This window comes from Asparagus officinalis, chromosome 5, assembly GCF_001876935.1.
Source record: "Asparagus officinalis chromosome 5, Aspof.V1, whole genome shotgun sequence".
NCBI lineage: Eukaryota > Viridiplantae > Streptophyta > Magnoliopsida > Asparagales > Asparagaceae > Asparagus > Asparagus officinalis.
In genome coordinates, this window is record NC_033798.1 from 19,597,829 (window position 1) to 19,611,780 (window position 13,952).

General features: G+C 35.4%; 1 protein-coding gene across 1 annotated transcript in view; it reads right to left on the reverse strand.

The window, feature by feature from the left end:
- The window catches only part of LOC109840803 (60S ribosomal protein L6-like), a 15,380-nt gene extending 1,628 nt beyond the window's left edge, over positions 1 to 13,752 (reverse strand). Inside the window, exons 1-2 of the mRNA XM_020409577.1 lie at positions 13,401 to 13,752; positions 13,193 to 13,299 (exon numbers count right to left, since the gene is read on the reverse strand). Coding sequence (XP_020265166.1) covers positions 13,193 to 13,299; positions 13,401 to 13,657 — 364 coding nt within the window. The 5' untranslated portion in view covers positions 13,658 to 13,752. The remainder of the gene's footprint in view (positions 1 to 13,192; positions 13,300 to 13,400) is intronic.

The window sequence follows — 13,952 nt, forward strand, 5'->3', positions numbered from 1 at the left end:
AACTAGAACCATTGTTATCGAGGCGCAAGGCGCAATGCGGGGCGCAAAGGCCCCTTACGTGTACCATGCGCAAGGCGTATAGCGATGCGCACGCCTCACTGAATTGAGGCGTACAACTCAAACTAATATTTTTCAACATAAGACAAAGAAGCATATAAGTAATATGTTTATTAATTGTCACATAAAAAGACTAAGAAATATAATTTCACCTACTAAATCACGAAAGAGTTAATTAGCATGCAAAACATAGAGAAGTTCATAAGTTTTCACAAATCACAATGCAAGATAATCTCCAACATAATCAAAAATCTATGAAACAAAACAAGTAACAAATAAAAAATATATTTTTTCATTTAAAATATGATATATGTATTTCTAAGTAACAATTAAGTGATTAAAAAAACATGATTGTTCATAATTTTCTAGTTAGCATTCTTAAGTGCTATTTGCTAGTTAGCATGAAAAGATGGAGAATGGAGGTAACAATTACATATTTACATGTTCATAATTTTCTCGTTAGCATGCTAATTAGAGAAGTTAGTTATAATTAGCAAACAAGTATACTAAATTACTAAGTATTGTTTCCTTTTTATAAGTTAAACATAAAAAGATGGTAAATGGATTAGCAATTAGCAAGAATGAGTCTATTACATGATGTAAATATGTAATATGTAAATTATTTAAAAAAAAGAGTATTACATGACGCAGGTGTCAAGCGCACACGAGGCGCATGCGAGGCGCTACATGACGCAGGTGTCAGGCACACGAGGCGCGCGCCTTGTGTGCGTGCAGCGCCTCGTCTCTGGTGCGAGGTGCAATTGTCCCAGCCCGTAGCGCCCCGCGCCCGGGGCACGCGCCTTGATAACAATGACTAGAACAAAAAAATGAATGAAACGAAAGTGAGAAAAGGAGGAACATGGAAGAAAGGAAGTGATAAAGGTGAGAGAAAAGAGAAATTAATTAAATAACTAAATTACTTTGGGACCTCTGAAAGACTTTTAGTTTATATATAGGTCCAAAGATAAAAAGGAATGAAAATATTCATGAAGACACTATTGTTCAGTAAACTACAACCATACCGAGAAAATTCAGACTTAATTAGAAATTAAGCTGGGTAAATTGTTAAGATTAGAAAAAAAGCCTACAATGAACCTATTTATTGATTTTAATTATTATTGATTATATTTGAATTTAGTTGGCTCCAGATTATGAATTGATTTACCTATAATATATGTTTGTCCTGAATTAATAATTAGTCTTATATCTTGTATTATAGGATTTGGTTTATATCAAAGGAGTAATATTTTAGGGGAGTCGTGTCCACTAAATGTTAGTTCATTTCTCACTAGTATTTTATAATATGAAATTGCATGAGTATTATATTTGATTTATTATGTAATCGAAAAATAAATAATATATCATTTTCATGTATATAAAGTTAAAAGGTCATTTGCTCTACTTCTGTTGTGGCCTAAGCCATAAATACGATGTTGATTTCGTACGAGATATGAAAAATCAAGTTGATTTTATATGAACTATGAAAAATGAATTTGGTTCTTATGCGATTTCAAATAATTATGGGAATTGCTTTATTTAAAAGCTTTTGAAGAAAATAAATATTTTGAACGTGTTTCAACAGTTTAATGAATTCAAAGATTTTCTGTGACTTAGTATCTGATAAAAATAAAGAAAAGTAAAATTCGTAAACTATTTTAGCTGGGATGAGGAGTTTTACCCTTGTCCACTTTATTTGAAAATATTTATAAATTCTGATACACAACATATTACCCATTTGACAAGTGATTCTCAATGTTTTCAAACCCTCAAAAAGTCCAATATTGAGTAATTCTGCCTACTATATGGTGAATGCATCTTTATTTGGCCCCTCTATATTGACCCTTTCTGAATTTTGTTCTGGCCCCTCTGTATTTGGCCAGTAACCATGACAGTGTTAGGTGCATTCGATTCTCGAAAATTATCTATTATGTGGTGCATTTTACGCATTCACATACTACCGGACTATAATTCGTAGCCTTGGTGTAACCTATGAGGTAATTTTCACATTTACGAATGACTCATCGAGATTTAAGATTCTAACAATGGACTGTGAAATTGAGAAAATAATAGTCCTCTGGTTTTGTACAAATTTAGTTCTTTTTCTTTCTTAATGTTTACCTTGATTCAAAAAGGATTTGATTCTAGAAAATATTACAGTATATTTAGTTGCACATAATAAAGAAAATATAATTGTTACATTCTTCTAGAAAAATATCAATAGTATGTTGTTTGGACCATACTTGCAATTTTTATGAATTCTAGTGCAAAAATTATAATTCATAATTTCTGGGAATTATTATTATTATTATTTTGTTAGTTATCTAGAAACTCTAGTGAAAAATGTTCACACTGAATCATAACTCACCCTGTTGTTTTTAAAAAAAATTCAGATCTGACGTAGCTACATAATAGTTGAACTTTTGATTATGACGCATTGTTGAGAGGCGTTATACGGAAAGCCTCCTTTTTGATGTTACATACAGTCAACAATGTGCTCTATTTAGTAAAATGTTTTTAACAGTGAAATTGTGGGTTGTAAGTACCGATTACATAAATATTTATAGTTGTTCTGAACTTCTATCATCAGCAGGTTTATAAATGTTTTGAGATAAACTATGTGATATGAAGTGTCAGGCTTGACTCGTACATGAAACTTGTCTTGTGCATGGGTCACTACTGTTGCGTAACCTGTATTTACGAATTTTTCGCTGCGCTATCGGGGCGTGACAATAAGATGGTATCAGAGCTAAGGTTTCGACGTTAAAAGCCTTGTAGGGCACGTTAGCATAGTGTATATACGCCAGATGAGTGTTATCGTATGGGTCAGCTATGTGATATATATGTATGTATACATATGTATGTATACATATGTATATATGTGTATGCATATAAATGTTTTATAGTAAGGCCTTTTACATATTTAAGGAGGGTACCTATGGGATTTAGTTGACCTAAACATTTTATTATTTATAAGGAGATATGGCTTCAGGTAATGAGCAAACCCCTCCTAACGAAGATAATGATCTTAATCAAACGATAAGTGAAATGATGAAATCTAGAATTGCTCGTATATCCACCTCAGGAAACTCAATAGACAACAATACACTAATGGAACTATTACAAACAGTGACATCTGTAGTCACCAGGAAACAAGATCAAATCGATCGTAATGAGATGAATGGTCAAAACGAGGAACACTCAAAATTAAGTAGCGACATGGGGGAATTCAAGAAATTATCTTCACCTAGTTTTGAGGGAACAACTGATCCTATGATTGCTATGATTGCTGAGCATTGGATAATGGAAATGGAAAGAGATCACTATGGATTGTTACTGGCCTTGCGAAATCTTTGAGAAAGAATGATGCAATATGGGTGATTGTGGACCGGTTGACAAAGTCAGCATACTTTTTACCTATCAATATGAAATTTTTATTAGAAAAGCTAACTAAAATATACATTAATGAGATAGTGAGATTGCATGGTGTTTGAGATTGCATGATGTACCAATATCAATAGTTTCTGACCGAGATCCTAGATTCACATCAAAATACTGGAAAAATATGCATAAAACTCTATAGACTAAACTAAATTTCGGCTCAGCTTACCATCCGACCATCCGCAGACAGATGACCAATCAGAACGGATAATTCAAACACTAGAAGATATGTTGAGATGTGTACTAGAAATGAAAGGGTCATGGGAAAATTATCTGCCTTTGGTCGAGTTTGCATACAATAACAGCTACTAAGCTAGTGTTCAGATGGCACCATATAAACTTCTCTATGGAAGAAAGTGTAGGAGAGCCACTGTTCCTATGTCGGTGATTCCATCGCCTCACTATATCGGTAAAGTTTCCACCGTCTCATAATAGTATAAAAAATAAGGCAATGGAGAAATTCATGTTAAAAAAATAAATATATAAAAAAAAGAGGGAGTCGGTGACAGAAAGGGGAAAAATCTAAGGTATAAACTCTCTTCTTCACCGTTCATTCCCCCTTTTCTCACTTTCGTTTCATTCCTTTTTTTGTTCCAGTTTCCTTTTCTTCTCCTCTCTCTCTCTCTCTTCCGTGGCCAGTCAGCACGGCACCCTAGGTTCACCGTCGAAGCGGTCGCCCGAGGCCGAGGCTCGCTGGCGATTGGGGTCAACGACAGTACTCGCCGGCGACCAGGTACGTATTCTCTTATTATTATTTTTTCTCCTCAATTTCTCAGGACATCAAGTATTAATTTCTTAAATCAAAGAAAAACAAGGAAGAAGAGAGTTTATACCTTAGATTTCCCCCTTTCTATCATTGGCTTCCTCTCTTTCTTCTTTTATATATTTATTTTTTTAACCCGAATTTCTCCACATTTGCTTTCTTTTTTATACTACTGTGAGGCGGTGAAAACTTTACCAACATAGTGAGATGGTGGAATCACCAACATAGGAACAATGTGATTTTTCAATTTTTTCCTTCTTTTTTTATTTGTTTCGGCTATTACAATATCTGCCAACACTGCCTCACTAACAACCAAATTATTCCTTGTTTCCACCTTTCAAAGCATTGATGCTTCCACTCTCTATTACAGCAACTAAATACTTTGATATGGTCCCTTCTTAAAATAGATATCTACTCAACTTAATAAGTCATACTTACAGAGAAACCATACAACAGACTTAGAGCATACATCGGTTGCTCAACATGATATGGTTTCAGCTATTAAATTTGGAAGAGGGACCAAGCAGCAAAACATTCTTGCCTGCTCAATTAGCACCACCCTAGCATACTCCCTCAATAAAACACTAATACATAACACTTGTTACCTCGGACATTTAACATCTTGTGTTGATTTAACAAAACACCCCATATACATGCTTATTTTTAACAAACAAATAAATCAAGTTGGGACCACAACTGTCCTCATCCCCATAACATATCATAGTTCTCCACATCAAGGTTTTAAGTATCGGATATCAAGTAAATATAGGATGGCCAAAATCCATATCATATTGCAGATAACGGGAATTATCAGGGGTATGTGGTAAATATTGTAGTGCCATATCGGTTATGTGCATATATAATAGCACGCCCTAAAATATAATCTAAACATACTCAATAAAATCTAAGCACACAAAAATGTAAATAATATATGTTTAGGATCACTAATAAATTATAGAAACTTAGTTAGGGAAAATAACCTACTATAACTTGCTAAAAACTTCATAGGGATAGAACTTTCGCTAAAAGACATTATAAAAATTTTGTGAAACTATATTTTTTTGACAAACCATATAAAAGGACAAATAGGTCAACATATCAGCTGATATTTTGGCCATGTTGAAGATATATCGTCCAAAAGTTGCACAAAAGGTAAAAAAATATTGTGACCATATCGTTTTGCGAGAAGTCTTGTAAAACGATATATCGACCAATATATCGGATATATCAAATATATCGGGGATATTAAAAACAAAACCTTTATTTTGGAGGACAACAAACGAATGGAAATGAATGCAAGATAACAAGTAAAAACATTGTCAACGTTGTTCCTCCACTTTATTTCATTAGAGACCTAGTTAAATACAGAGGAACATACGAGTTGTTTTTTGGCAGTGGATGGAGAAGATGAAGAGTTGGTTGCTTTTTCGGGATGAGGATAGCGGTGATCCACACTTTGATAAAGGAGTAAACTCCTTTTGTTTGTTTGTTAAAAATAGACTATATAGCATAGAGGGTATTTTGTAAAAACATCACAAGATGCTAAATGATTTATAGGTAATAAGTAACACATGTCAGTCTTTTATTGATTCAGAGTATGCTAGGCAAGGTTTTAAATATCATATCTCGGGGAAATATCGGATGGCCAAAATTCATATCAGATTGCGGATATCGGGGAAATATCGGGGTTATGTGATAAATATCGGAATGCCATAATGAATGTTTGCATACATAGTATAATACATTAAAATGTAATCTCAACATATGTAATTAAATTTAAGTATATAAAATATGAATAATATATGTTTAGGATCACTAATCAACCTTCTAAAACAAACAAAAGTGCAAAGCAGCGTTGCAACATTGGATCTGCTTTTTTTAGATCAAAATGTCATTTGATATAATGGGGAAATCTTGATATCTCGCCCAAAAATTCCAAACACGGTATATTATTTTGTCACAAACTATATAAAAAGATATATTGGTCCACATATCAGCTAATATATCGGTCATATCGGGGATTTATCACTCAAAATAGCCAAAAAGTGGTAAAGGATATTTAAAGACCATATCGGTTGAGATAAGCCCTGTAAAAGGATATATCGGGGGATATATCGAGTCATGTTGGGGATATTTAAAACAATGATGCTAGGGTGGTGCTCATTGAGCTGGCAATAATTTTTCCAATGCAACAATCGTAGGTGATAACTCGTGCAATGAATTATCTTTAAAAAGGCATCAAACAGAAACATATCAATTCTATACACCATAATGGCATCATAAAATGAGTGTATTCAGCAACAAATACAGAATACACTGCATTGACTAAAATGGATTGCTAAGAACAAAGCAAAAGTGAGGTTATGAATACATCATCCTGACAAGCTCACTTTCACGCACACACACAAAAGGCTTTTAAGATTTTTAGCAAGGGCTCAACCTACAACCTGCTTATATCATTGTAGATACTGGATACTCCAAAACTTACTGCTCAAATTATCAAAATAGCCCAGAGTAGAAAATTGAAATTTACCTAGTACAATAAATCTACTTCTAAGGCATGTACAAACTAAATATTGGAAAAATTCACATATATAGTACATCTTTAGCAAGCTCCCGAATGACAGACTAGTTAGGAGTACCACAGATAAAGAACCGCTGCTCAGAACACATGTATCTTACAGAACGAAAAGAAAGTTCGAATGTTTTTAAATTCACAAAAACACCATAAACAGAAACAATCAACAAATACAATAACTTTGACAGCAAGGAAACTAAATTCTTTGAACTTTCAGTTATCATCTAAAAAATATCCACACCATGTACTCATAAGACAAGGATGTTATCCCTCATTAAATAACTTGACCAGATTCAACTGAAATTGCTCTATCTACCCAAAAAGAAATTAAAGAGAGTAAGACTTGGGAAAAACAATAGCAAGATTTCTAACTTAATAAATTTCAAATGCATGAGAATTCAGAAAAAGTTTAGGATTTAAAAATAATAACTCCAAAACTACGAAAATAAAGTTTGTTTAAAGCATATCTTGTGCAAGCATACTCAAAAAATAGCGCTTCAATTGTTCCTCTTACCTCTATGACTGCTTTGATATTGATCCTGAGGATGTAGAGAGGTTGGGTTTAAGTGGTTTCGATGGTACTAAGCTCCCTAGTCCTCCAGAGCACAAGAAGGTGAGGCAAATTTTGAGAAGATCTGCCACTAAATCCAAGAAGAACAAAAGGCAGCCTGTATCCTGATAGCCCTCTAGGTGTCATTCCGAGAGATAGAACCTACCCTTCCCATTATTGAGAGTGCTTTGATGGACAGTATGTTTGCTACAAGCCTTTATGATGGAATTTTGTATGTTAGGCCTTATAGTTTTATTTTTTCCCATTTATTCATTACAAGCACTTGGAATGCGCATATCCCCTACCCCTAATGTTCCTTGGACAGATAAAAGAGGTGACCATATTTGGGATTATGATTATGAACCAAAACAATAAGATACTGCCCTTTGCAATATCAAAGAAACTCCAACATCAGTGAGAAAACAAGAGCAACAGTCACGGCAAAGTTGCTGAAGAACTTCAATGTCAAAGACAACAAGATACACAGTCCAATTACGCAATCATCATTATATACATGAAATGTTACAATCCATAACATACTTACTTCATGACAGAAAATAGTCCCATCATAAATATATTATTACCTCAATGGTTCATACTAAGTAGAAAAGCACCACTGCTTTGATGGGCAGTATGTTTTCTACAAGACGTCATGATGGAATTTTGTATGTTAGGCCTTATAGTTTTATTTTTTCCATTTATTCAGTACGAGCACTTGGAATGCGCATATCCCCTACCCCTAATGTTTATTGGACAGATAGAAGAGGTGACCATATTTGGGATTCTGATTATGGACCAAAACAATAAGATACTATCTTTTCCAATATCGAAGAACCTTCAACATCAGTGAAAAAACAAGACCAACAGTCACGACACAGTTGTTGAAGAAACTTCAATGTGAAAGACAAGAAGATAAACAGTCCCATTACGCAATAATCACCATATACATAAAATGTTACAATCCACAACATACTTACTTCATGACAGAAAATAACCCCATCATAAATATATTATTACCTCAATGATTCATAATAAGCAGAAAAGCACCACTACTAAAGAGAAAGATTAACAAAATTAGTTAAATTAAATCCTACTCGTTTCCCTATACCTTTAAGAGGTGAGCTACCAATATAAAACTCTTCATATTAGAAAGAAGCACCTTGACCAACATAAGAATAATACATTAAAATGTAATCTCAACATATGTAATTAAATTTAAGTATATAAAATATGAATAATATATGTTTAGGATCACTAATCAACCTTCTAAAACAAACAAAAGTGCAAAGCAGCGTTGCAACATTGGATCTGCTTTTTTTAGATCAAAATGTCATTTGATATAATGGGGAAATCTTGATATCTCGCCCAAAAATTCCAAACACGGTATATTATTGTCATTTGATATAATGGGGAAATCTTGATATCTCGCCCAAAAATTCCAAACACGGTATATTATTTTGTCACAAACTATATAAAAAGATATATTGGTCCACATATCAGCTAATATATCGGTCATATCGGGGATTTATCACTCAAAATAGCCAAAAAGTGGTAAAGGATATTTAAAGACCATATCGGTTGAGATAAGCCCTGTAAAAGGATATATCGGGGGATATATCGAGTCATGTTGGGGATATTTAAAACAATGATGCTAGGGTGGTGCTCATTGAGCTGGCAATAATTTTTCCAATGCAACAATCGTAGGTGATAACTCGTGCAATGAATTATCTTTAAAAAGGCATCAAACAGAAACATATCAATTCTATACACCATAATGGCATCATAAAATGAGTGTATTCAGCAACAAATACAGAATACACTGCATTGACTAAAATGGATTGCTAAGAACAAAGCAAAAGTGAGGTTATGAATACATCATCCTGACAAGCTCACTTTCACGCACACACACAAAAGGCTTTTAAGATTTTTAGCAAGGGCTCAACCTACAACCTGCTTATATCATTGTAGATACTGGATACTCCAAAACTTACTGCTCAAATTATCAAAATAGCCCAGAGTAGAAAATTGAAATTTACCTAGTACAATAAATCTACTTCTAAGGCATGTACAAACTAAATATTGGAAAAATTCACATATATAGTACATCTTTAGCAAGCTCCCGAATGACAGACTAGTTAGGAGTACCACAGATAAAGAACCGCTGCTCAGAACACATGTATCTTACAGAACGAAAAGAAAGTTCGAATGTTTTTAAATTCACAAAAACACCATAAACAGAAACAATCAACAAATACAATAACTTTGACAGCAAGGAAACTAAATTCTTTGAACTTTCAGTTATCATCTAAAAAATATCCACACCATGTACTCATAAGACAAGGATGTTATCCCTCATTAAATAACTTGACCAGATTCAACTGAAATTGCTCTATCTACCCAAAAAGAAATTAAAGAGAGTAAGACTTGGGAAAAACAATAGCAAGATTTCTAACTTAATAAATTTCAAATGCATGAGAATTCAGAAAAAGTTTAGGATTTAAAAATAATAACTCCAAAACTACGAAAATAAAGTTTGTTTAAAGCATATCTTGTGCAAGCATACTCAAAAAATAGCGCTTCAATTGTTCCTCTTACCTCTATGACTGCTTTGATATTGATCCTGAGGATGTAGAGAGGTTGGGTTTAAGTGGTTTCGATGGTACTAAGCTCCCTAGTCCTCCAGAGCACAAGAAGGTGAGGCAAATTTTGAGAAGATCTGCCACTAAATCCAAGAAGAACAAAAGGCAGCCTGTATCCTGATAGCCCTCTAGGTGTCATTCCGAGAGATAGAACCTACCCTTCCCATTATTGAGAGTGCTTTGATGGACAGTATGTTTGCTACAAGCCTTTATGATGGAATTTTGTATGTTAGGCCTTATAGTTTTATTTTTTCCCATTTATTCATTACAAGCACTTGGAATGCGCATATCCCCTACCCCTAATGTTCCTTGGACAGATAAAAGAGGTGACCATATTTGGGATTATGATTATGAACCAAAACAATAAGATACTGCCCTTTGCAATATCAAAGAAACTCCAACATCAGTGAGAAAACAAGAGCAACAGTCACGGCAAAGTTGCTGAAGAACTTCAATGTCAAAGACAACAAGATACACAGTCCAATTACGCAATCATCATTATATACATGAAATGTTACAATCCATAACATACTTACTTCATGACAGAAAATAGTCCCATCATAAATATATTATTACCTCAATGGTTCATACTAAGTAGAAAAGCACCACTGCTTTGATGGGCAGTATGTTTTCTACAAGACGTCATGATGGAATTTTGTATGTTAGGCCTTATAGTTTTATTTTTTCCATTTATTCAGTACGAGCACTTGGAATGCGCATATCCCCTACCCCTAATGTTTATTGGACAGATAGAAGAGGTGACCATATTTGGGATTCTGATTATGGACCAAAACAATAAGATACTATCTTTTCCAATATCGAAGAACCTTCAACATCAGTGAAAAAACAAGACCAACAGTCACGACACAGTTGTTGAAGAAACTTCAATGTGAAAGACAAGAAGATAAACAGTCCCATTACGCAATAATCACCATATACATAAAATGTTACAATCCACAACATACTTACTTCATGACAGAAAATAACCCCATCATAAATATATTATTACCTCAATGATTCATAATAAGCAGAAAAGCACCACTACTAAAGAGAAAGATTAACAAAATTAGTTAAATTAAATCCTACTCGTTTCCCTATACCTTTAAGAGGTGAGCTACCAATATAAAACTCTTCATATTAGAAAGAAGCACCTTGACCAACATAAGACAATTAGACTAATAATGAGAACTAGAAAAGCATATGCTGCATAGAACAGTCGTGAATTACAATATGTTAGAGAATTGCTTCTTGAAAAATCCTCTGCTCCACATATCACTTGTTTCTCAACTTTATGTGTAGATCATTTCACCACCCACACATTACCAAGCACAAGAAAGATCACCTATGAAAAACTAACGCTCAATGAATAAATATAGATCTACGAGGCACATGTAAAGAAGACTATTGAAAAGTCCGCACTTATCATAGAAAGAGAGCCATCCGTCCCAGTAATTAGATCATATCCTGCGCTAGCCGCTAGTATAGTATACATTATCAATTAACTACTATTCTAATACATAACCAACTCACAATCAAGTGCTTACAGTGAGCTTGTTTGTTTCTGCTTGACTTCTAATACCCATCAAAAGTTATCTAATGATTTGGTTTGGCACTATAATTATAAGAATTTTTAATATTGTTATAACAATGGTTATTGCTCCAAACGTTTTTCCGTACTTGATAATACTTTTCAATGTTAAAAGCGTACAAATCATGAGAACGCAACAAAATAAGCCCTTAAGCCATGTCAAAACAAACAGAATGTTAGGATCCAAGCAACTTGGAAACCCATCCTTAAAAGCTAGTTGTTAAAGGGGAAGAACCAAGTCACTTGAATATTCCATCAAGCTTCCCATTTTACTCGATGTGGGACTTAGGCATCTCATACTACCCAAGTCCCTAACATAGCACCGCCCCTGAGAGCTGACGTCCCGGCGGCTACACTCTATGATGCTTCACTCGGCTCTTCTTTACTCGGCCTTTCCGGTCAGGCCCTACACCGGTCAGCCCCTCCACAGGTAGCCCTTTCCGTGACGCCGACAACCAGCTCTGATACCAATTGTTAGGATCCAAGCAACTTGGGAACCCACCCTTAAAAGCTAGCTGTTATAAAAGCTAGCTGTTAAGGGGGAAGAATCAAGTCACTTGATCAAGCTTCCCATTTTACTCGATGTGGGACAACTTTATGTGTAGATCATTTCACCACCCACACATTACCAAGCACAAGAAAGATCACCTATGAAAAACTAACGCTCAATGAATAAATATAGATCTACGAGGCACATGTAAAGAAGACTATTGAAAAGTCCGCACTTATCATAGAAAGAGAGCCATCCGTCCCAGTAATTAGATCATATCCTGCGCTAGCCGCTAGTATAGTATACATTATCAATTAACTACTATTCTAATACATAACCAACTCACAATCAAGTGCTTACAGTGAGCTTGTTTGTTTCTGCTTGACTTCTAATACCCATCAAAAGTTATCTAATGATTTGGTTTGGCACTATAATTATAAGAATTTTTAATATTGTTATAACAATGGTTATTGCTCCAAACGTTTTTCCGTACTTGATAATACTTTTCAATGTTAAAAGCGTACAAATCATGAGAACGCAACAAAATAAGCCCTTAAGCCATGTCAAAACAAACAGAATGTTAGGATCCAAGCAACTTGGAAACCCATCCTTAAAAGCTAGTTGTTAAAGGGGAAGAACCAAGTCACTTGAATATTCCATCAAGCTTCCCATTTTACTCGATGTGGGACTTAGGCATCTCATACTACCCAAGTCCCTAACATAGCACCGCCCCTGAGAGCTGACGTCCCGGCGGCTACACTCTATGATGCTTCACTCGGCTCTTCTTTACTCGGCCTTTCCGGTCAGGCCCTACACCGGTCAGCCCCTCCACAGGTAGCCCTTTCCGTGACGCCGACAACCAGCTCTGATACCAATTGTTAGGATCCAAGCAACTTGGGAACCCACCCTTAAAAGCTAGCTGTTATAAAAGCTAGCTGTTAAGGGGGAAGAATCAAGTCACTTGATCAAGCTTCCCATTTTACTCGATGTGGGACTTAGGCATCCCATACTACCCAAGTCCCTAACAGCAAACCACTACATTATCACCTGCTTCAAGCAATTCAAATGAAGAGGGGATTAATAATTTACCAGTAACAAGAAGCAACCCAGATGGCAACTGCTTCAAAAACACAACCCTTTTCCCCATGAACCTTCCCGCAAGCAAAATCAGCACGGCCCCCGGAGTAATACTAGCCCTAAAAACCACAAAAAACTCGAAATTTTCAACACAGATATAAGCAAAAACAAAACCCTAAGACCAAAACCTAAAAAATCTAACAAAATCAAGATCAAAGACCTGAGCTTGGTGGGCTTGGGCTTGCGGCGGTTGGGAATGGGAGCCTTAACATCGTCGGCGGGGTAAAACTTGGGGGGCTTCTCTGCGGCCTTAGCGGGTGCGGGTTTCGGGTCGTGTTTGGGAAAAGATCCGCCATTTTTTGCCTTGATAGCCCAGAGTCCTCTCTTGTGGTACATTTTGGAGCGGGAGAATTTGCCGATTCCCCTGATGATGTTTGGGTTGCGGGATGAAACCCTAGGGGTCTTGCGAGGGGCCATCGATGATGAAACCCTAGAAACCTACTGAGTTTGATAAATGGGAGGCGACGACGGGGGAGAGGAGGACAGGAGACGAGATGGGGTACTCTTTTTTTCATTTTTATTTATTTTATTTTATAGTAAGTGGAGGCGGAAACCCTACAGGAGGATGGGGTCGGGTTGTGATTAATGGGCTGAGTCTGGGATGGTTAATGGGCTGGGCTTTTGGAATTTAATTAAACAAATACTACATATAATTAATATCTTGGTCGGTGGACAAGAGAACCGGTCAAGTATTTGGTTCCGATAGCATGAT